Raw genomic sequence first — 21,890 nt, 5'->3', positions numbered from 1 at the left:
GTATAAGTCAATTATAAGACAATTATTCCTCATCCTCACATTCAGTAAGAACACAAAAATGGCTGTGTTCTGAAATCGAACCATAACCATGTGCTAGGAAGGTAGAGAACTAAAACAAAAAACACAACTCAACTGTTGCTACAAAAGAGGTAAAACAAAAGGATGGTGGGAAAATTTATGTTCTATCTAAATTACTCTCATTCTACAGTTAGAAAATGCAATTAATTTTGTGACGATTAGTGAACATAAGCCCTGTTGGATATCTTATGATGTAAAGATAGAAAGACAGGCAACCCTATACTCAATAAAACAAAAAAAAAGGTTAGATTATATTAATAAAATAAAATATTCATGATTTTATTTATTTTTTTTGTTGAATTTATTAATAATATTTATATATATTTATATATGTATGGCTTTGAGCAAAGACAAAAGAAATACGCTAACTCGTCCCTGATCATACAGTTGTTGTAAGAATCAGCTTTTCTACTAACTTCTCAGCAGCAAAAAGACCAGTCAATAATACATTTCTTTCTGTACAGATTAAAACTCCATACTTGTGGGCTTAACTATGTACAGAGCAAAGAGGTCACTTTTCAACTAGCAATGACCTTTATATTACAGGAATGTGAGTCAATTTTTTTTCTTAACTTAAGTATATATACATTCATATATATATATATATGCATATAATTTACCCTGTACCATTTTATTAGTTTAACATATAAACCTTAATTTATTTTGTCCATTCTATTACAAAGTGAATAAAAATTGTATGGTTGCACTGAAAGACCATGCAATTCAATTTTGTCTCGGTTTCCCAATAGTGCTCAAAATAAAAAACCAAAAATTTATATATATAAAAATATTTCGCTACCAAATCCATTAATCCTATCAAATGTAAACCTTTAATAATTTAAAGGACCCATACATGATCTTATTAAATTGAAGTTCATTCTCATATTTTAATAAAATAAAGGAGTTTTGTACTGATATGTAAATGGTCTTGCAGCTTTCCCATAGGTTCTAGGTAGACCGGACAATCCCTTTCTCCCACCATGCCTGACCCACTGTCGTGTGTCACCAGCATGTTCAGGACAACATTACATTGACTAGCATTGTTGATTCCTTCCACACAAGTTGGGATCGGTTAGAAATTAAACATAACAACTCATTTTGGTATTATAGGTGTTGTATCCATCAAAGGCAAAACAGGAAGCATGGATCCACTTGAAAGCTTTTGCTTTTGTTTTCTGTCCTCAAGTCTATCTGGAGACCCCGCCCCATCCATATAATGTGTGACTTTTTAAAGTTCTTCTTAAGTGTATTGCCAGTGTCAGAAATACTGAAGACTTCCATGTAAGCCATTCTCTTAACTTGGGTTATTTACAGAAGTTGGTTATCAGGAATCTTCTGATCGTGTTTCAGTCATTCACCACATTAGCGGGAAGCATTAGGCACAAATGATCACTAAGGGATTTTTTTGAGAAGTGGATGCTCACACGTCATGGAAAGAGTTAAGGAAACAAACAACAAACAATGCTCACAGACATTCGACTTTACCCCTGCTGTCTGTTACCATGTCCATACTGTTTTCAGCACATGTAAAATAATAAACCTCCTACCTAAGGGTTATGTTAGTCACCACATGCCTTAAGATTTACTAACCGTTTAGTTACAATATACATAGAGCAGAATGCGTGTTCCCAAACAGACACGATGCTGTATTGAATTTATTTCTTTAAATTAACACCACAATAAATTACCAACTACAGTGAAGACAAAGACCATACTTGCAACTCCAAATCAAGCTGTGGTTTACAAATAATTATTTAAATAATAATAATAATAGTGATAATATTAAACAAAAGTGAAAACCTCACTTCTAGACTTAAGTCAGAGATCCAAGTCAGCCTTATAGGAATTTTAAGATAGGTATTTAATAAATTATTATACTTTTCTAGAAATGAGAAATACTGTAAGCCTTCCCCTAAAATGACGGATTTGAACCTATTTTTCCCCCAAAGCATGCAGAGACTATTTTCAGATGCTTGATTATGGCAAGAAGGAAGAAAAGTAATGATTTTTGGTGTAATACAAGCAATTTGTAGATTCGAGCATACAGTTTTGCATAAAACATTGCAGGTTAAAATAATCTGGTAGGTGTTAAGCCATTGCATTACAATCGAATAAGTGTCACAATTAGGTTTTGTAAAATTTAAAACTCTAAGTTTTGAAGTGAAGCAATAGAACTAAATTCTTAAACAATGACTTTTACCTTCCTACAACACAAAATAGCTATTTTTTTTTTAATTTGGGTTAAAAAAGTTATTTACAACTAACATGGATTGAGTCTTGGGAAAAGTCCAGCTACACACGAAGACAAATACTCCCTCAGCTTTCTGAAAGATCAGTGAACTGCTTGTTAGAGATGTTCTCAACAGTGGCAATGCTAGTCTCCTAATGTGGCCAAGCGTGGGTTCGTTAACCTAATTCAGAATTGAAAGCACCAAAATACAATTTAGATTTATAGAATGGGATTTGCTATTTAATCATCCATAATGAACGCTTAGCAATTGAGATGTAGAGAGACACAGCTAAAGAAAGGTTTTGATTGGTGCTATTCAGGAGCTCCTTTGAGTTGCCTTTTTAAAATCAGACATTTGTTCCCACTGAATCCAAGAACTCTTCATAAAATAGAGAAATACACATATCAAAGGAATTACATAAAGGTAGGTGAGAAATAAATGATCTTACAACAACATTTTAAATCCTTTAATGATTTAAAGGAAGGAAGACACGTAACACTGAAGGCTAAACAGGTCTTTAGAACTTCTCTTGGGAATTTAGATATATATTTAATAGTATATGTATTTATATATTTTTACATTTTGCATGTAGGCCAGAGCTGTCTAAAATATCTCTTCATAGTAGGCTACGGGGATCTATCAGGAGATAGAATAAAATAAGATCTGAGAATATTTTCAGTTTATCAGAGTCTGTCTTCCTGCTTTGACAGTCAGCAGGGATCATAAATTTGAAGCAAATCGTGGCTTTTCTGCCTCTGGGTCTGTGTTTAAGACTGAGGAAGCCTCTCTCTGAAGAGCAGCTGCTGGTGGAGGCGGTGCGGGAGGGACTCCTCGGTTGGGGGGGATGGCTCCCGACGACATCTGTCGGAAGAGGGTGACTCGCTGCGGGACCGAGCTCCTGCCCGCAGCCTGCAGGCCCGGGCCAGGCACGGCCGTCACGGGCTGGGGGATGGAGGCCAGGGACTCGCCCACAGTGGGATGAGGTCTGGAAATCAGGGTGGAAACCTCGTGGGGCAGCGAGGGCTGCGAGGCGGACAGCGGCCTGACCTCGCGGGTCAGGCTGGCGTTGTGGAGCGCCTGCGTGCTCTTGTGCACTTCGTTCTTCGGCGTGGAGCTGCCGGGCGTCTGCGGCGGCGGCGGCGGCGGCTGCTGAGTCTGCGGTGGCGGCTGGGACTGCAGCTGCTGCTGCATGAGTGACAGCTGGGAGGCGGTGGGAGAGGCGTAGTGGAAAGTTCGAGAGGCCAGCGGGCTCTGTACGGGAGGGCTGCACACGGCGGTGGTGTAGGAGCAGGGCGACAGGATGGCGGACGGCTGGGGCGTCTGTGTGCTGGGGCTGGGGGAGTGCAGGTTGCCGTGCGACAGGCTGGGCGCTGTGTACACCGGCGGGGACTGCGTCCTCACGCGCGAGGTCGGGGTGGTGGTGGAGGCGGTGGAGTTCAGGGCTGTCATTTGAGGGTAGTTAATGGGAGCGATCGCCTGCACCATCTCCCTGTCGTGCTTCACAATCTGCTTCAGGATCTCGTTCTCCTGATTGTTGAAAACACCAGTGTTCAGATCCTTCTGGAACTTCTGCAGAAGAATTGAGTTTTTCTTTCCTGCCGGGAAAAGAAAAGACAGGCACTTAGAAGGCCTCGGATGACTGAGGATGGCTCCGGTGGGAGTGTCTCCTGCCGAGGGAGGTCTCTGGTGTTTCCTAGAAGAGGCTTAAGAAGCCACACACTCACTTTAAGACACCAGATAGGAATGCGGCACCTGCTTTTCATGCTTCTTGTATCTCTTTGGTAAATCTTAACCTTCTCAAGTCAAGTTGCAAAGCCTGAAAGTGGCAAAAAGCCTCTTTACAGAAGAAATGGAAGTAGTTATTTTAACGTGAGGGTCACCTTAAAGAATGGAGGAAGACAAACCTTTTGGATCAGGATAGGCCTGGACTCAAGATTTGATTTTAAAGGTACTTTTTCAAGAAAGGACTAGGGAGAAATAAAAGCTGACGTTTGTCACTACGTGACAGGCACTCTACAATAGATTTTAGGGAGATTATTTTATTTAATACTCTACCATGTGAGATAGGTGTATTCAGAACCCCTTTGACCCTAAAGGAGAGCAGGACATGGGAATATTAAGAACAGTGCCCAGGAAAATGTGATTAGTAGGCAATGGGGCTGAGGAGGGTAAAAACTAAATCCAATTGTATTTCTTTCCTAGACAGCAGCGAGCTGCATCTGTGTCATCTGTGTGCGCGCTGGAAACTCAGCCTCTTGGGGACACCACCATTGGCTGAATCAGATGCTGCAGTTTACTAAGATTCCCATACAAAATTCCAGAAGCACTGTGTTAAATTTGCTTTTGACCAGTGGACCTACACTAGTGATTCCCAATCCTAGCTGCATATTTTTCTTATCTCTGGACCTTCAAAAAATACTAATGTCCACTTGTACCCTGCCAATTTAATCTGAATAACCAGACATGGGGTCCAGATTTCGACAGTTTAAAAACAAATCTCCCCAGGGGATTCTTAAATGCCCTGAGATTGCGAAGGCTTTCATAATCTCTCCTCTTCTGAATGAATGGTGGTTGTGTGGCTGTCTATGGCACCTCTCAGCTCCCTCTAGGGCAGTGGTCTTCAACCTTCCTAATTAAAATTAAAATTTAAAATAATTTTATGCTTCGGGGTCACCACAACATGAGGAACTGTATTAAAGGGTCGTGGCATTAGGAAGGTTGAGAACCACTGTTCTAGGGCCTCAAAACACATCAGGTCTTCTTCTTGCTAGGTTCTTTTTTTTTTTTTTTTTATTGAATGGTAACTATGTACATTAATGCAATTCTGGGGTACAGTGTGGTGTTTTCACATACAATTTGAAACATTTCCATCAAACTGGTTAACATAGCCTTCATGTCATTTTCTTAGTTATTGTGTTAAAACGTTCATATTCTACATCTTGCTAGGTTCTTTGCAGCAGTTTGTAATAACTAAATTTCCTTTGTAGAATAACAATGAGAGTCAATAGCAGATTGGTGAAAGAAGGGAAGACTGGTGACCCTTCTATGACATCATCAATACACTCATACCCAAATGAATATGTAACTGAAGAGCAAATCAGTTTGCTATGTTGCTAAAATAAAGGGTCAGACTGAAAGTAACAAAGTATATTTTTGAAATGGAAATAGGTGTTATAATTTCTTTGATGGCCAGGCAATGCAGTCATTTAAAATGATTGCCAAAAAAATAGTTACCTCTCTTCTTACAGACTGTCCTAATTTTCCCAAAGAACAGAACCTTCTACATAAGTAATAAATATAAATGCTTATTTAACATGTTCTCTTAAATAACTACAGCATACGCAATGGTTATAAGACTGAGAAAGATGATGTTTGTGACTATGTGACTAGTCAAATACTATAAATTTGGCTCCTTGAATACCTCCTAAGTATCTTAAGAATGGAAAAACAAGTATCCAAGGTATTCAATGCAATTATGAAACGAGTAGATGTACATGCCCACACAAGAAGCTAAAAAACACAATTAAATTCAAATAACAGGGGAAAGGGAGGAGCGTAAAGGAGAGGAAGGAGGGGGTTTGGTAAGCTTTCACCTAACTGGTGCAATGTAGGAGTCTCTGGCACACCTCTAGGTGAAGGCTCAACTGCAACTTACACTTTATCAACAAACTTCAACCGTGTAACCTAATTGTTTGTACCCATATATTAATATGAAAAAATACTATAACTTTGGAAAAATTTTAATGCAGTTACCATTTTAAAAAGAGCAAAAAATGAAAATATTCAGTACTGAATAGAAATTGTATTGCCTGATTACTGATTACAAGTTGTTTCATGCAAATAACTTCAGTAAGTTAGATGAACGTGACATTATATCAGATTAATAGACATTCTCTATTTACATATCCTGATTTAAATATTTTATCTAAAACTAGTTGGTTTAGGAAAAAAATCTATGTTCAGAAATCTATCTCATCAATCTCATAAACATATCACACCCCAAAAAGTTATTTTTTAAATTAACTAAAGATGTTTTCAGAAGTACCCATTTCTATGGTTAATGTCTCCCTGGATGATTATGTTTTGTTAAATCTCTAAGATATCAATGTGAATTTATAATATATTTGTTATGTCTACTGTGAATGCCCAAATATTACCTTTACTTCTTTTAATCTAATTTCAGACCCTCATGCCATCTGTTGTCCTATTAATATAGAGTGAAAGGAAGACTTCAAAAAAAACAGCTGACTTAATACAATATTCTGAAGTCTTGACTTTTCTAAGAAGGAAGTGCTTGAGGTATCTCCTTGCGTATTATAAGTGATCCCCACCCCAGCTTTTTTGAGTCATTTTTCCACTCTCTTTCCTACCTCTCTTCAACAAATATTCATTGTGTACTAAGTACTATTCAGGTTAAGGCAAATTAGACATACACTCTACATTAAGAAAATGTAGCATCCTTTCAGAAATTATAATAATAAAACAGTGCTTTAATAATAATATAACTAATAATTTAATAATAGAAGAGGCTATAGGAGAACATCTCCAGAATACTCAGCCTAGTAGGGGGCAGAAGATCAAAGATTTCTCTGGGGAAGTGATGTCTAAAGGGAGATGTGAAGTTGAGCAGAGTTAAGGTGGTAGAAGAGGCAGCGAAGGAGAGGGCCAGCAAGGAAGGTCTATGTGTGGGAAGGATATCTAGGGAAGTTAACAGCAAGCTGCTCTGATCCAACTTTACTATGGCAACTATGTGAACCTTTAAATTAGCATAACTAATAAGGTCTAATTTATATATTTTTTATTTAGTAGCAGAGAAAACATTAAACTACATTGATGTTTGCAAGGTAAAGCATCTATTAGGGCACTTCTATCAAGGGTTTTTACTTCTTGAGTCTATATTACAAACATTTCAGTAAGGCTCTGGTGAGACTACTTTCAATATACAAGTTTTTGATTCTCCCAGTAAAGATAAAATGCAAAGCTGACCTTAAAAATGATAAAATTTAGTTTGTAATGTAGACTCGTACTATTGTACTTTTAGTTCTGTTTTAATTCTATGTAGACTTGTTATCACTACATTTTACCTGAAGATTCAAACTGTGTTCACATCACTCGGGAACTCAGATTGTGCAGCTAGTAAAAACAGACATGAATAAACAAACCAGGATACTTAGAAGACACAGAAACATAGGGACCCAGACCTTTCAAGAAATAGGCTACAGCTAATGGCTATTTCTATAGGAATTAACAAGCAAGTCAAGAACTAGCATTTGGGACCTTTGGTTGCGCACTTGTGTTATCCCACCAGCTGAAAATGAAATTGCGTGTGACGAAGACAGAAAGCTAGAATACCTATCCGATCTAGTCGGTCAATGGCAACTGTTTCAAAGGCTCTTCTCATCATTGGATATTCCTCAAGGACCTCATTGAAATTGTCCACCGAGAGAGAATAAAGACGGCAGTATGTGTCAGCTCGAACACTGGCCGTACGGCGTCCTTTGGTCAGCAGGCAAATCTCTGTAAAAACAAGGAGGAAAGACTCATTTGATTTTTTCTTTTAAAAACCATTATACAGGCCTCCCATAATTAAAAAAAAAAGTCTCAGGGACCGAGAAACTAGTGATTTGCAACATTTTCTGTTTGGCAACTGAAAGTCTCTAAGTGCCAATACCCAGTTATAAAATAATGCCCCTTTTTAAACCATTAAAGCTTTTGGTTCAAATAAAAAGCTGAAACAGATTATGCTTACACTCCACTCCAACCCCCCTGAATAACAAACAGAGAAATCAGAAATATACGAAAAGGAGAATAAAAAATCCACAATGGAGTTAAATACAGGAAGGGGTTATAATCAGACAGAAGTTTTGTATGAATTCTGGAAGTCAGTAAGCAGATGGTATCATCTAGATGGAAGCCATAACGAGTCTAAACATTGGCTTAAAAGGTCCTATCATACATCTCAGAGGATCAGATTTATTACAGGCATGCCTTCATGTAGTTTTTATATTCCTAGTGAAATAGATCTGAAGAAAATTATATTCCAAATACACTAAAGGAATTTATTTTTAAATAATTCCTATGGAGAATTCTTTGTTGAAGTTTTTGTTGAAATTGAGATTCCCAAAATATGAAACACCAAACCTTTATACATTGCAATTTCATTATTAACTACCTAAATATGCCTATTAAAATAATTTGCCATTTTGTTGCCAAAATATTAGGAATTAAAATAGGCTTTGATTTTTTAAATTTGAAAACAACTAAAACATTTTTTATCTCTAAAAAAACAATCAAAAAAGAAATAATAGAAGTATTTCTAAAATTTACAACCTTTTCTTATTAAATCATAAACACGTAGATCATGTATACATTAATGCATTTATGGGGTACAATATGCTGATTTCATATAGAATTAGGAATGCTTATATCACAATGGTTGATATATACCTCATCTCATTTACTTAATTATTTTTTTCATTTACTTAATTGTTGTGTTAAGAAATTTATACTCTATACTTAATAGATCCGATATGTACCCTTGCATTATATAGCACTATAGCACTATATATAATATAATATATAATTCTATTATATAATTATAGCACTATAGGTGTGATCCTACCATTCACCCTCTCTCAATCCGACCTCCCTCCTCTCTTCCCATTCCGCCCTCACCCTCCTTCATCCTGGGCCATAGTTGTGATTTATTCTTCATGTGAAAGTGTGATTGTAAATTGGTTTCATAATAGTACTGAGTACATTGGATATTTTTTCTTTCATTCTTGAGATACTTTACTAAGTAGGATATGTTCCAGGTCCATCCATGTAAATGTAAAAGAGGTAAAGTCTTCATCTTTTTTAAGGCTGCATAATATTCCATGGCATATACATACCACATTTATAAAATTTACAACCTTTTAACAAAAGGAAGCATAAAATAATGATTAAATGTCTAAATTCTGGCCAGGCATTGTGGCGGGCACCTGTAGTCCCAGCTACTTGGGAGGCTGAGGCAGGAGACTCGCTTGAGCCCAGGAGTTGGAGGTTGCTGTGAGCGTGATGCCATTCTACTCAGGGGGATAGCTTGAGGCTCTTCTAAAAAAAAAAAAAAATGTCTAAATTCACACTCTCACTCTTTTGAACTTAAATTCAGTTCATATTGAGACACATTATGAGTAATTACGTTGTAGGTTCTCTGTACTTGATTGATGTTAGGGTTGGAAATAATAGGACTCACATATAATATGTGATTCATTATGATAGTTTTCAGATACACAAAATAAAAAAGCAAAATCCACATGAATGGAAACAAATGAAGCTCTCCCAGCTCCACTCTAAAGCAAACTTGGATGGGTGAATCAGAAAGGATGCTGTAGATTGTGTTTCTTGGAAGTGAAATAATGGACCATAACACAGTCTGTCTCAAAATTTCCATAGTGGCTCACATATCCACTTTCATATTACTTACAGAATATAAGTGGTAAACAATAGCTATCTTATTAAAAAGTTCATTTGAATACAATCTAGTAAGAACAATGTTACACATACGCAGACTCTAAGAGTACTAAAGAAGGGCTCATGGGAAGATAGGATGGATGTGGGGAAATGCCACCTAAACCACCAGTTAAGCGGTTGGTCATGTAGGGAAACACATTGTAAACTTGCTAAATGATGTAGAATATTCATGTTTGTACTCAGCATGTGTGTGCATGAACATGTGTGTGTGTGTGTGTGTATACACATATACATGCATTTGCAGGTTGTGTAGGAATTTTAAGCAAATTATCATACCATGGAATTTGCCTGCTATTCTAATATAAACAATCTAATAAGAGGAAACATTTTCAATACTACTTCAAAATTAAATTCCCATGTCACTACAGTACTAATGCCATGTTATAGAATTACAGCTGCCACATTGTGGCAAATTAATAAGACATGTTTCAGTATTAAATGTTGATTACAAATTGTACATAGAAGACATGATGGGCCATGTCATGTGTGATTCCATTTGTGTAAAACATTCAGAAAAGACAAATCTATAGAGACAGATGATAGATTAGCGGTTGCCTGGGGCAGAGGATGGTACATTTTAAATGGAAGCATTATATATGTAAATGCATAATGTTTATAGCGTTATATATTTAGTAAATTCATACTAAAACTGCAAAAAGTGAAAAAAAAACCTTTTGTTTTATTATATTTATGACATTCATGCTTTGAGTATCTCTTCTCTTCCCTGAATTCTTTCTCTCTACTCTACTAGAATCATAGTTTCTGTCTCCATGTTGGGGTCTTTCCCTGTGTGTTGAATGTTTTCCTTGGATAACCTATTGATGTTCATTTGCATTTAAAAATAAAAGCTCTGGTGATGTTGCAGGATTTGCTTAAGAGTTTTTCTTTAGGATAAATAGGTGGAGAGCTTGTCTTCACAGTTCCCTGAGTGCCAGAGTGAGAAGGCCTTCACTCTCGGTGACTGACTTCTCTCTCGGTGACTGACTTTTCTCTCTGTGTTGGACTTCACTCTGGTGACGGACTTCCCTCTCAGTGACTGACTTCCCTTTCGGTGACTGGCTTCTCTCTCTCAGTGACCGACTTCTCTCTCCATGACTAACTTCCCTCTTGTTGACTGACTTCTCTCTCCGTGACTGACTTCTCTCTCAGTGACTGACTTCTCTCTCTTGGTGACTGACTTCTCTCTCTTGGTGACTGACTTCCCTCTTAGTGACTGACTTCTCTCTCAGTGACTGATGGACTTCCCTCTCGGTGACTGACTTCCCTGTCGGTGACCAACTTCACTCTTGGTGACTGACTTCTCTCTCTTGACTTCCCTCTCAGTGACTTACTTCTCTCTCCATGACTGACTTCTCTCTTAACTGGCCTTCTGCAAGAGCCACTGATTTCTCTCCTGAGAGAGAGTACAGTTGCCTATAGGCTATTGTGCAAGGTGGAGGGGGAGATGTGGAGTCAGGTGTTTCATGTATCTACTGTCACAATCAGTCACCCTCCTTTTCTCCTCATTTTTTGTTCTGCCCTTTATGGTCTTGTGGTTGGTTAACTAAGAACCCCTTTAGGATTCCTCTAGGATATCTCCTTTCTCTTTGGCCCCAGTCCTCTGTATATATATTCCAAGCTCCTGCTATCTTCCCTTCAAGAGTCATCAGGAACCACTATTGTACTTTTTTTTTGAGACAGAGTCTCACTATGTCACTCTTGGTAGAGTGTTGTGGTGTCACAGCTCACAGCAACCTCCAACTCTTGGGTTTGAGTGATTCTCTTGCCTCCGCCTCCTGAGTAGCTGGGACTAAAGGCACGTGCCACAACACCTGGCTATTTTTAGAAATGGGGTCCGACACATGAGCTCAGGCAATCCATCCACCTCGGCCTCCCAGAGTGCTGGCATTACAAGCCACTAGTGTACTTTTAACTACATATTACAGAAGTCTTGAACAACATTAGCTTATCCAATACAATAATGTCTTTATATCAAAAAAACAAAAATGCACAGTCAGCAGGGCCAGGGTGGCTCAGCACCTGGGTGCTGTACTAGCAGTCAGGTTTTGCTTGGCCTTCCCTCATGATCTCAAGTGGGCTGCAGCAATTCCATGCATTTCATATCCTCACACAACAGCATCCAAAGCAGGGAGATAAGGAAAAACTTCCTTCCTACATTTCTTTCTTTTTATTATAAAAGTGAAAGTCAGACTGAAGGTCCTTTACTTTCTCCAGCATCTTATTATCAGAACTGTATCCTACGGCCACCCTTAGTTCCAGGAAAGGATTCAACACTGAGTATTTGGTGAACTGGAATAAGATAGTTACTGTTAGTGAATTGAGTAGATACTGGTTTAATTCCTGCAACTGTGTATGTTTTTAGTCACACAAGATCAGAAATTTACTACAAAGGATGAAAGGGCAACACTTGATAGCTAGGGAACCTATGTCATCTGGAACTTATTCTTTTTTTTTTTTTCTTTTCTTGAAAGGTAAATTGGTAATATTTGTTAAACCAAATTTTATTTTTGTTTTAGGAATTTATTTTGGTTTTCTTAGCTTTGGTTTGGGTTGAGAGGTTATTTGGTTTTTATGCATATATTGAAAGTGTACAACTACTTTTTTTTTTTGGCCGGGGCCAGGTTTGAAGCCGCCACCTCTGGTATATGGGGCCAACCCCCTACTCCTTTAAGCCACAGGTGCCACCAACAACTACTTTCTGTCTTCCCCAAATATGTTGATTATTCCTGAATACATACATCATGTTTCTTTGTGGTTTGGGCATATATTCATCATTTTACTACATTTTAAAATAACAGGGTCTCTGTAAAGGGAAAAAATAAAGACACATCCTGAGGATCATCTTACCCAGGAAATGGATTTTTATTTGTCCTAAGTCTAGAAATTGCCTAGACATTTTTTTCTTATAATCAGTAATTATATTACTTTTGTGTTTGAAAATAAAGTTTATGAAATAAAAAATATAGGTACTTTCAGTATGTATAGTTATTCTAAAGGTATGGTAGAAAAGAGGCTCGTTGAAGCCTAGTATGTGTTTATTCGTATATTTTTTTCTAAATGCCATTATCTGAAAATGATTTTCTGGCCTTTCTTATTTCGAGTCCTCATATAATTGATGAATAATACTGTGTATGTAGCATGTGTTACATAGTATACATCTCCATTACTACGTAATACTACTGTCTTGAATTAATTAAATGCTGTCATTGGTAAGAAAATAAATCTGTCAGAGGATGATTTTTAAATAACGTTTCAAGCCTATATAAAAAACAAAGTGTGCATGTGTTGTAAGGGTTTAATGAAAGCTTTCCTGTATTGCTGTCTCAGTAAAAGTTAAGGTGTTATTACTTAACAAATCTTACCTCTCCGTTAAATTTTACTTAAAAATATAGTGCACCTATTTTACCTCTTGTAATTTGTGGGGTTAAGACTGATAGTTTAATTTGGTCTTTTTTGCCAACTAATGAAGTAGAGAGTGCTATTTGGGGAATTTTCTGCAACAGCGATGGTTGCTTTCTTGTTGATTCAGGTGTCTGCATACAAATACTTGACTTATTTTGGAGATTTGTGTTTGTGTATGTTTCTGGCCTGGGGTTGCAGTCAAGTGTTACCTAGTCTGAGACTGACTACTCTTGGTTGTGAGGATTTGGACACATACTTATATTCTGTGGACTTTATTTTTCAGTAAAATATAAGACTCCATTACATATCTTAGAGTTTTATTAAGTCTGTAACTTAGACTTATTCAAAATTCATCTCTAAAGTTTCATTAATCTTCATATCTAGTGCCCACATAACACATAGTAGATGCTTAATGTTTGCTGAGTTGAATTACTGAAACAAATAGCAACATGCTCTACAACTGAATGATTTAATCCACCACATAAATAAAATCCATTTGTCTTTAAAGTGACATTTTCCCCTAGGCAGAAACTAATGGCTAAATATAGACTTATACCAAGTCCTTTCAAAAGTTATGCAAAAGCTTGTTCATTATGAACTTAAAACTCCTGAGCCATGATCTCGCTGCATCTCCTCAGTAACTTTTTAGTGTAAAGCAGAACAAATGAAGGTGTATACTCATGGAAGTAGAAATAGTCACTGGGCAGTAGGAAAAACACTGAAAATATTCCCTTTTTAAAATGCCTGCATACTTTTGGCTTCTGCCATGAATAACAGAATTAAGAAATGACACAAAAGTAAACTTTCTGATCATCAGAGTGCTAGATTTTATGAATTGAATTTCCAGATTCAATATGACTACAGCAGGTGCTTCTCTGTGAATTAGTTTTCTCTCGATACAGTATCACTTTGGAAATTTACTTACTGAGTAAACACAGACCTGTGCTGGGTGTTACAGAGATTTGGTGTTTTTACTGTGTCTATGTCTGTGTCTCTGTGAATATAATTTTGTGCGGATGAGTAAAGGATGGAGAGAAAAACCCGTTTAGTCATCTGTCTCTCACACCCTTAGATTTCTTAGAAATTATGTATTAGTTTATCACTTTTAAACACTTTTTTTGGTATGAGATTTCTAATTATTTCCTAAATAATGGCTGCAATACCCTAGATGGTTTAAGATATATTAAAAACAGTACCATCCAGTTACATGTATGCATCCCTCCCAGAACCTGCCACATTGGCTTTTGAGCCTAGAAAGAATGATTTGAAAATGCTTATGAATATGACAGAATGATAACGAATGACCCAAAAGGCCACACTAAGTTCTATTCTTAAGTTTCAGATGATATAGTATTGGTTCCCCTGGTAGGCATCTCCCCTTTGTAATAGAATTTGCCAAATTTTTTTTTTTTTTTTTTGAGACAGAGCCTCAAGCTGTCCCCCTTGGTAGAGTGCCTTGGCATCACAGCGCACAGCAACCTCCAACTCCTGGGCTCAAGCAATTCTCCCGCCTCAGCCTCCCAAGTAGCTGGGACCACAGGCACCTGCCACAATGCCTTGGCTATTTTTTGTTTGCAGCCATCATTGTTGTTTAGCGGGGCCTGGCTGGATTCGAACCTGCCACCTTAGGTGTATGTGGCTGGGGCCTTAGCCACTTGAGCCACAGGCACCAAGCCAAATTTGCCAAATGTTTTATGTAGCTTCTTAAGCTATATAACAGATCTTTGAGGTTTTGTGCAATGTCTATAATTAAGAAAATTATCTAGACTGTTTGATAACATTTTTCTTCATGTAGACATCCCCTGACTTGACAGGTGGGAAATGAACTGGCTTTGGGGCATTCAAGTTGACTTCATAAAACAAATAAAATAAAATAAAAAGTAAAATTAAATTGCCAAAGAACAAGTTAAGCAGAGCTTACGGATGTAAGATTTTAAAACAATGTCTTGGCATATTTTCCAGAATCTCTCTGTCTAATCTTTTTTCCTTCCTTCTTTCTTTCCCTCTTTCTTTCTTTTTCTCTTTCTCTTCTTTCCTTCCTTCCTTCCTTCCTTCCTCCCTCCCTCCCTCCCTCCCTCCCTCCCTCCCTCCTTCCTCCTTCTCCTTCCCTCCCTCCCTCTCTTTCTTTCTTCTTTTGTTAGCTTACTTTCTATAAACTTAGCTAGGAATTTCCTAATCGTGTAATCACTGTTTTATGAACCTTAGTGCAAATTTGCTTGGGTAACATGTTCCTTCATCTGGATGCAAACTCTGTTATATCGTATAATCAGCTGTACAAATGATTAGTGTATTAACTTTAATTTGGTATCATTTTCCTGGTTTTCTTGATCCAATATTTATGAATGGCTAACGAGTTATTTGACCTAGGTGAGATGAAAGCTGTTGGTTATTTACTCTGTCACAGAAACATTAGAAAACTGTTTTCAATTTCAGTGTCAGAAAGAGCGTGGCCCCCGTGATTAAATCTGGCCTAGCACACTATATGTACACTTTTAACAATCCTTAGAGTGTAAGATGTATCAACTGCCCACTGCTATTTTCGCTGACATTAGTTAACCCTGATAATAAACACTTAAGTCCACCTGACGTTACCGTCAACTCTGCATCTAGTTATTTTTATGAGGTTGGGCAAATGGCTTCAAGCGTATTGCAAGGCAGAAATATTTTCCTGACCTCAAAAACTGAGTGTGACATTGCAGTCACAGAGCTAATCAGGAACTCATGTCAGAAATTTTTTAAGGAATGTGGGCAACCTGAGTTTCCAGAATTTATGGGAAAATGTACTCAGCTGCTCATAGTAACCTAAGCAAAAGCAGCTTCCTTCTTTTGTACCTGATACCATGAAATAGAAGTAATTCTCTAATGTATCAAAATAATGTTTCTTATAAGTTACTTAGTTTTCTCATGCAGTGTGTCATAATGTGCAAGAGGAAATATCACTTTGGGGTTTTCTTTTTCTATTTGTAATGTTTCTATATTTATATTAGTGAACTAGTCAAATATTTCCTCTATGGCATAGGAGATGGTAACATCTGGCTTAAAATAATTTGCATATTAAACTTGGCTGGTAGAAGTACTTTGGATGTCAATGCATTTGAATAGAGATCTAAAGATATTCACATTAGCATAGAACATTAAACAGATGCAAATTTTGTAGTATTTGACTTATTTTAATGTATTTCACATTCTCTATAATCTTCTGAAACTGAGATTGAATTTAACACATTTCCAAATACATATCTCATGAAGGAACAATTATGTGTGTATAGAATATATATAGTAACACATATCCCAATAACCAGAATACCCAATTTTGCTTTTTCTAAAGATGTAACTGGTCATTTCAGTTCACATAGACACATTTCTAAGTGCACGGTTATAAGTGCCCTCTGTTATTACTCATGCTAAACTGTTAGTTTTGATCATTTGTATCAAGTAAAGATTTTTTTTTTTTTTGAGGGGAGCGGGTCCAGTAAATCTTAGCTCCAAGTTTAATGAACTTCTCTTTCTTAAAACATATTAAGTTAGGTTGATCAGCCAGAGTTCTAAGTTTGGATATAGTAACAACATCTCAGACAAGTTACACATTGGCAATTATTTGTTGACAAAGTTGTTACACAGTTAACTAAAATTATGCCCGTGGAGAGCCCATCACAAGCCCAGCACCTAGTGGGCACTCAGAAAACATATTTCCTTTTTTTCTCCTTCCCTCTCTTTCTTCTCTTGTATTTTTTTTTTTCTTTGTGTGTGTGTGTGATTTTTGTTTTACCTGCTATAACCAAGGAAAGGTAATGCTTCATGTATCAAGTGGCATTCCAAATTTGTGAAAAATAACTATCATTTCCCACACCCTTCACCCTTTCACAAACAGTTAAGAAACAAACTTTCCAAATTCATTAGACCTTGTCTCACCTACAAAGGCTCCACACACAAAGATACTTTTTCTTAATTGTCCCAGGGAGAATTTATCTTTGTGCCTCCCTTCTACCTTGCTCATCTTGTCTCTTAGTTTCTACAACATTTTATTGAACTTACTTGTTTATATGATTTTTTAGTATGAAACTATAATGTCCTTAAAGTCAAATATGACAATTACATTTGAAATATCTTCTTGTTACCATAGATGTAGCCATATCATATTTAGTTCAAGAAATAGGGAATGAATGAATGAATCAATCAATCATCAATCAGTCAATGAAAAGCAGAATAATTTACACCAGATTGGAAATATTCTTCAGAAAACAAAGTGCTTTGATACAATATTTCAAACAGCCATATCTTTTTGAAGAGCTTTGGCTCTTCTGCCAGAAACTACAGAGCTCTTTTCCGGTTCCTGTTAGTTATGTTTAGGATACGTTATTATATTACTGATGTGTTTATGATGTGACTATTTCCTTGGGTTGCACATGTGGATGTTTTCATTCAGGCTTATACTTTCCACCCCTGAGCCTGCCCCTGCTTTCTCTTCCTTAGAGTGTCTGCACCTCTCGGTTCCACTCTCAGTCCTTCAGCTGGGTAATGTTTGCATCAAATCAGGTTCACACAATATGATTTATTAACTGATATCCATCCCTACTAGTACTAATTCTTTTTGGCAAGTTAAAATACTTGGTGGACTTTATATTAGTAGGTCTCAGAATATCTGTTGAGTAGGTAGGAAAAAATCACTGTTAACCCCGTGTTAGCCAAGTGATAGAAGATTAAAGAGGATCTGTTATGTGACTAAAACAAAAATCACATAAAAATATCAAAGCTAAGGTAGGTCAGACCCCAGTTTTCCTACTTCTTTCCAGCTTTAAAAATCCACTGGATCACACCAAATTTTTCCTTTGATTTTTAAATCTACTAACACTCAACTCTTTAAAAGTTAATCAAACACCTTGAATTATAAATGCCTTTAAAAAGCGGCCAGCTTTTAAAAAATTCATCAAATGATTTCAGCTCTCAGATACCTCCAGTGTGTTTTTTGGAGTAATATCTTGACAGCTCCATTATCCTATGTAGCTTAATGTGCTCACACAAAGTGGAAAAAAAAAAAAAAGCATAGAAGAAATAATAGTCTCAGTCGAAAATATAGTCAGTGAATATTTATAGAGCAAGTATATGCTGCAGCAAAAGAAGTTATTTATCTCCAAAATATTTTTCCTGATCCCCCATCTCTCTCTTTTCTGTCTCATACATACATACATATCACACACGTGCATTTAATAAAATAGAGGCATAATACATATTTCCTTATTTTTTAAAATGTAACATTTAATGTTCACCCAGAGTGAATTCTTTAGTGTTTGTTAATTATTAATATGTACAGGAATGTTTCTATAGCAGTGTTTGATAATTATTAATATGTATAGGAATCACCTGGGTTGTTGGGTTGAATAGCAATTTGCATGTATTAAATCTGGAGTGGGGCCTAAGAATCTGCATTGCTAACAAGCTCCTCTTTGAGTTTGTTTAGCTGACAGATTTACACTAATGGAGGGTTCCTCATTTAGTAGAAGCTAGAAAATAGTAGACACAAAGAATGGAAATTAAGGGATGACATAAATTTAAATCAATTGATTTCCCTGTAACCATCAACTTGAAGGAGATTACGGGGAGTATAAAGTAAGTGTATGGCACGTTAATTATAAATTCAAGCCTAATATTTTTAAATAGGCTTCAGCACAATTTCAAAACCTAATTGTTTGCTAGGGACTTTCTACAGTCTACATAATACATTATTCATTGCAGCATTGTTTTATACATCATGGTGACAGGAAGGGCTCTGGGTGGGGTTTACAAGGAGTGTAGGAACTGTTGCACCTTGGCTAGTGGGATGGAAAGAACAGGAGGAAAGGAATAAAAGTGGAAAAGGGGGACATTAGGATGAAACAATATTATGAGAACAAGTTCAGAGAAGAGTTTGGAAGAAGGTTTTCATGGATTAGAAGAACAGCAGCCTCATAGCATGATAGAAGTTTGGTGAGAGACAATATTCCTCCACAGATAAAAAACTTGGTCTTAATCTACAATGGTACTGTAGGGCTCTTAAGAAAGGACTTTGTGTGTAAAAATTGTTTTAGGAAACAGACTTATATGGAATAGAATGTGGAGTCCTAGCTCTCTACATACTTTTCCATGTAGAGGAAAGTGACTCAACCTCTCTTTCTGTAACAGGTAAATTTGTCCTCTCAAATCTTTTATGATTCAAGAATATTTAACTGTAATCAATGATGCAAATCTATAATCACTATGTAAAATGAACTGGGAGCAAAGATCTTAGCAGGTAAAGACTTGTAAAGAGGCTTAGATAGTAATTCTGGGGATGAGGTGGTGGGGCTTGGCCTGCGCTAAGGCTGTGGCACTGAGAATAGAAGTGACTTGAAGGTAAAATGAGACTTCAACAGAGCTTAAAAGGAGATAAGGCAACTCATGGTTTGGAATCTACATATAAAAGAAAACACTGGAGTACATCCGTCCTGTGAGTGAAATAAGACAAAAGGTTATCTTGGGGGGAAATAACAACACCACAATAACAAAACGTTGGCATCCAGAAAAAACATTCCCATTTCATGGAACTTTCCTGAAAGCAATCCAGTGGTTCCTTTCTAAAACAAACAAATAAAAAACCACATGCACACAAAAGTCAGTGACTAGTTCAACCAGGATTAGTATTTGACTTGAGCAGCAGCAGTCCATGGGCTAGCCCAGCTGGGGGAGTCTTTCTGATGTGGACACTTTACACCAGATTGTGACGAAGAGGCTTAATCGCACCCTCTCATGGGGAGATTTAAAGTAAGGAATGAACAAGTCAAAAAGGCAGTGTGTGAACCATGGCAATGGTAAATCCCTAACATGGCTCTTGGGCCACTGGGATGTTCTGGTTTCCTGCGGGGCACATGCATTGGCCATAATGTCTGCCCGATGCCACTGAGAGGGCTGCTGTGTCTTTTCTTCCTGAGCTCCTTTACTATTTACTGTCAGCTCACAGTGTGTAGTAAGGTAACCTGGGCTTGACTCTGCACCATCAGCCTGAAAGGGCCTGACTCATGCACATTTCCACCCAGGACCTCTTTCAGGTCTGCAAGTTCATACCGTCCATTTGGTTAAAAGCCCCAATCTTTCTACTTTTCTTTCCCTGTCTTGATAGGTTATAATGAGCTTTTCACATCCAATATATGCCCAGCCACAGAGGCCTTCTTGTGAGTAGAAAACAGATATCCTCTGTGTGGAATTTTCATTTTCTACTTCTGAGTAATTCAGGGTAGTGGTAGAGAGATCAGCTGAGAATCAATCTTTGTGCAAGGTAACAGCAAAAATTTATGAGGCAAATGAACCAATCCTACTACGACTTCTCAACCAAAAAAACACTGATGCTCTTAAGTTAATCCAGCAAAGGTAAATATCATTAATTATCTCCAAAACCAAGAAACATCATTCTCTATGACAACCAATGAGCAAATTCAAGATAACAATTACAATCATAGAAATGACATTGAAGTTCTGAATTTAAAAACTTTGTGTATAGGCTCAAGTATGTGTTGGTGATAAGAAATAATAATTCACATTAGTAATTGGCTACTTTAGTTAGCAGTGTGTGTTAACAGGTATGATGTACATGAATGAAAAGGATGATAATCATAAGAAAAATATATTTTATGGAATTATTTCCTTATATTATCTTATTCAGAATGAGTTAAATTTGGAGAAAAAGCTTGTTTAGATATGAGGGATCGAGCAGGAGTTCTCCAGTCAAAGCCAACCCTCATACTTTTATATTTCTTTTTGTGCTGAGTTAAGAAATGGGTTTTACATTTTTTTAAGTTTGTTAAAAGCAACAACAACAAAAAAAAAAAAGAATTCTAGAAAACAAATATGTGACAGAGACCATACATGGTCCACAAAGCCTAAATACCTAGTGTCTGGACTTCACAGAAAAGGTTTGCCTACTACACAATTATATTTTTTTCTCAAGTATATTTCCTTTATTGCATATTAATTTAGCCAATTAAAATCTGGAAAGAATAGAAATCAGTGAACTAAAGATGTATAAACCATGTTTAGCTTGAGATTTCAAGCAAAGTGAAGTAAAGAATTGGATCAAACACTCTAGCAGTTAAAACTACTTGTTATCTTCAATATTTCAAAAAAATCCTGCCTGACCACTGTTTGGGTTGATTAAAGGACACCCAGAAACTCTACCACCAGCACTGGTCTGGCCCTTACCCAGGAGAAAAGACACCTGCTCATTCTTTAAAAGCTTAACTAGGGCTGGATAGGTGTGAAGAGAACATGAGGTCTGGAGTTGGAGTCTAGCCTGTACCTGTCCCTACCAAAAATAGAAAAGAAGAAGAAAAAAAAAAAAACTAGCTGGGTGCTGTGGCATGTGACTGTAGTCCCAGCTGCCGAGGCTGATACAGGAGGATTACTTGAGAACAGGAGTTTGAGGTGGCCGTGAGTGACCTATGATGATGCCACTGTACTCTACCCTGGGGGATAGAGTGAGACACTGCCTCAAAAAAAAAGAAAAAGATAAAGACAAAAGCCCCCCAACCCCCAAAACAAACAAACAAAAACTTAACTGGGATTTTATTACATCCTTTTAAAAACTATGTTAAAAAGAAGCCTCACTTACTACAAACTCAATAATCTAGTTTTCATTTCCATGCTTGTGAAGATGGG

General features: G+C 37.0%; 1 protein-coding gene across 1 annotated transcript in view; it reads right to left on the bottom strand.

Moving 5' to 3' along the window:
• Positions 1–360: 360 nt before the first annotated feature.
• HCN1 (hyperpolarization activated cyclic nucleotide gated potassium channel 1) overlaps positions 361–21,890 on the bottom strand; it is a 379,215-nt gene continuing 357,685 nt past the window's right edge. Inside the window, exons 7-8 of the mRNA XM_003782786.2 lie at positions 7,662–7,826; positions 361–3,904 (exon numbers count right to left, since the gene is read on the bottom strand). Coding sequence (XP_003782834.1) covers positions 3,030–3,904; positions 7,662–7,826 — 1,040 coding nt within the window. The 3' untranslated portion in view covers positions 361–3,029. The remainder of the gene's footprint in view (positions 3,905–7,661; positions 7,827–21,890) is intronic.

Source organism: Otolemur garnettii, unplaced genomic scaffold (genome assembly GCF_000181295.1).
Source record: "Otolemur garnettii isolate 467f Iridium unplaced genomic scaffold, OtoGar3 scaffold00005, whole genome shotgun sequence".
Lineage (NCBI taxonomy): Eukaryota > Metazoa > Chordata > Mammalia > Primates > Galagidae > Otolemur > Otolemur garnettii.
This window is presented reverse-complemented; position numbering and strand designations above follow the sequence as displayed.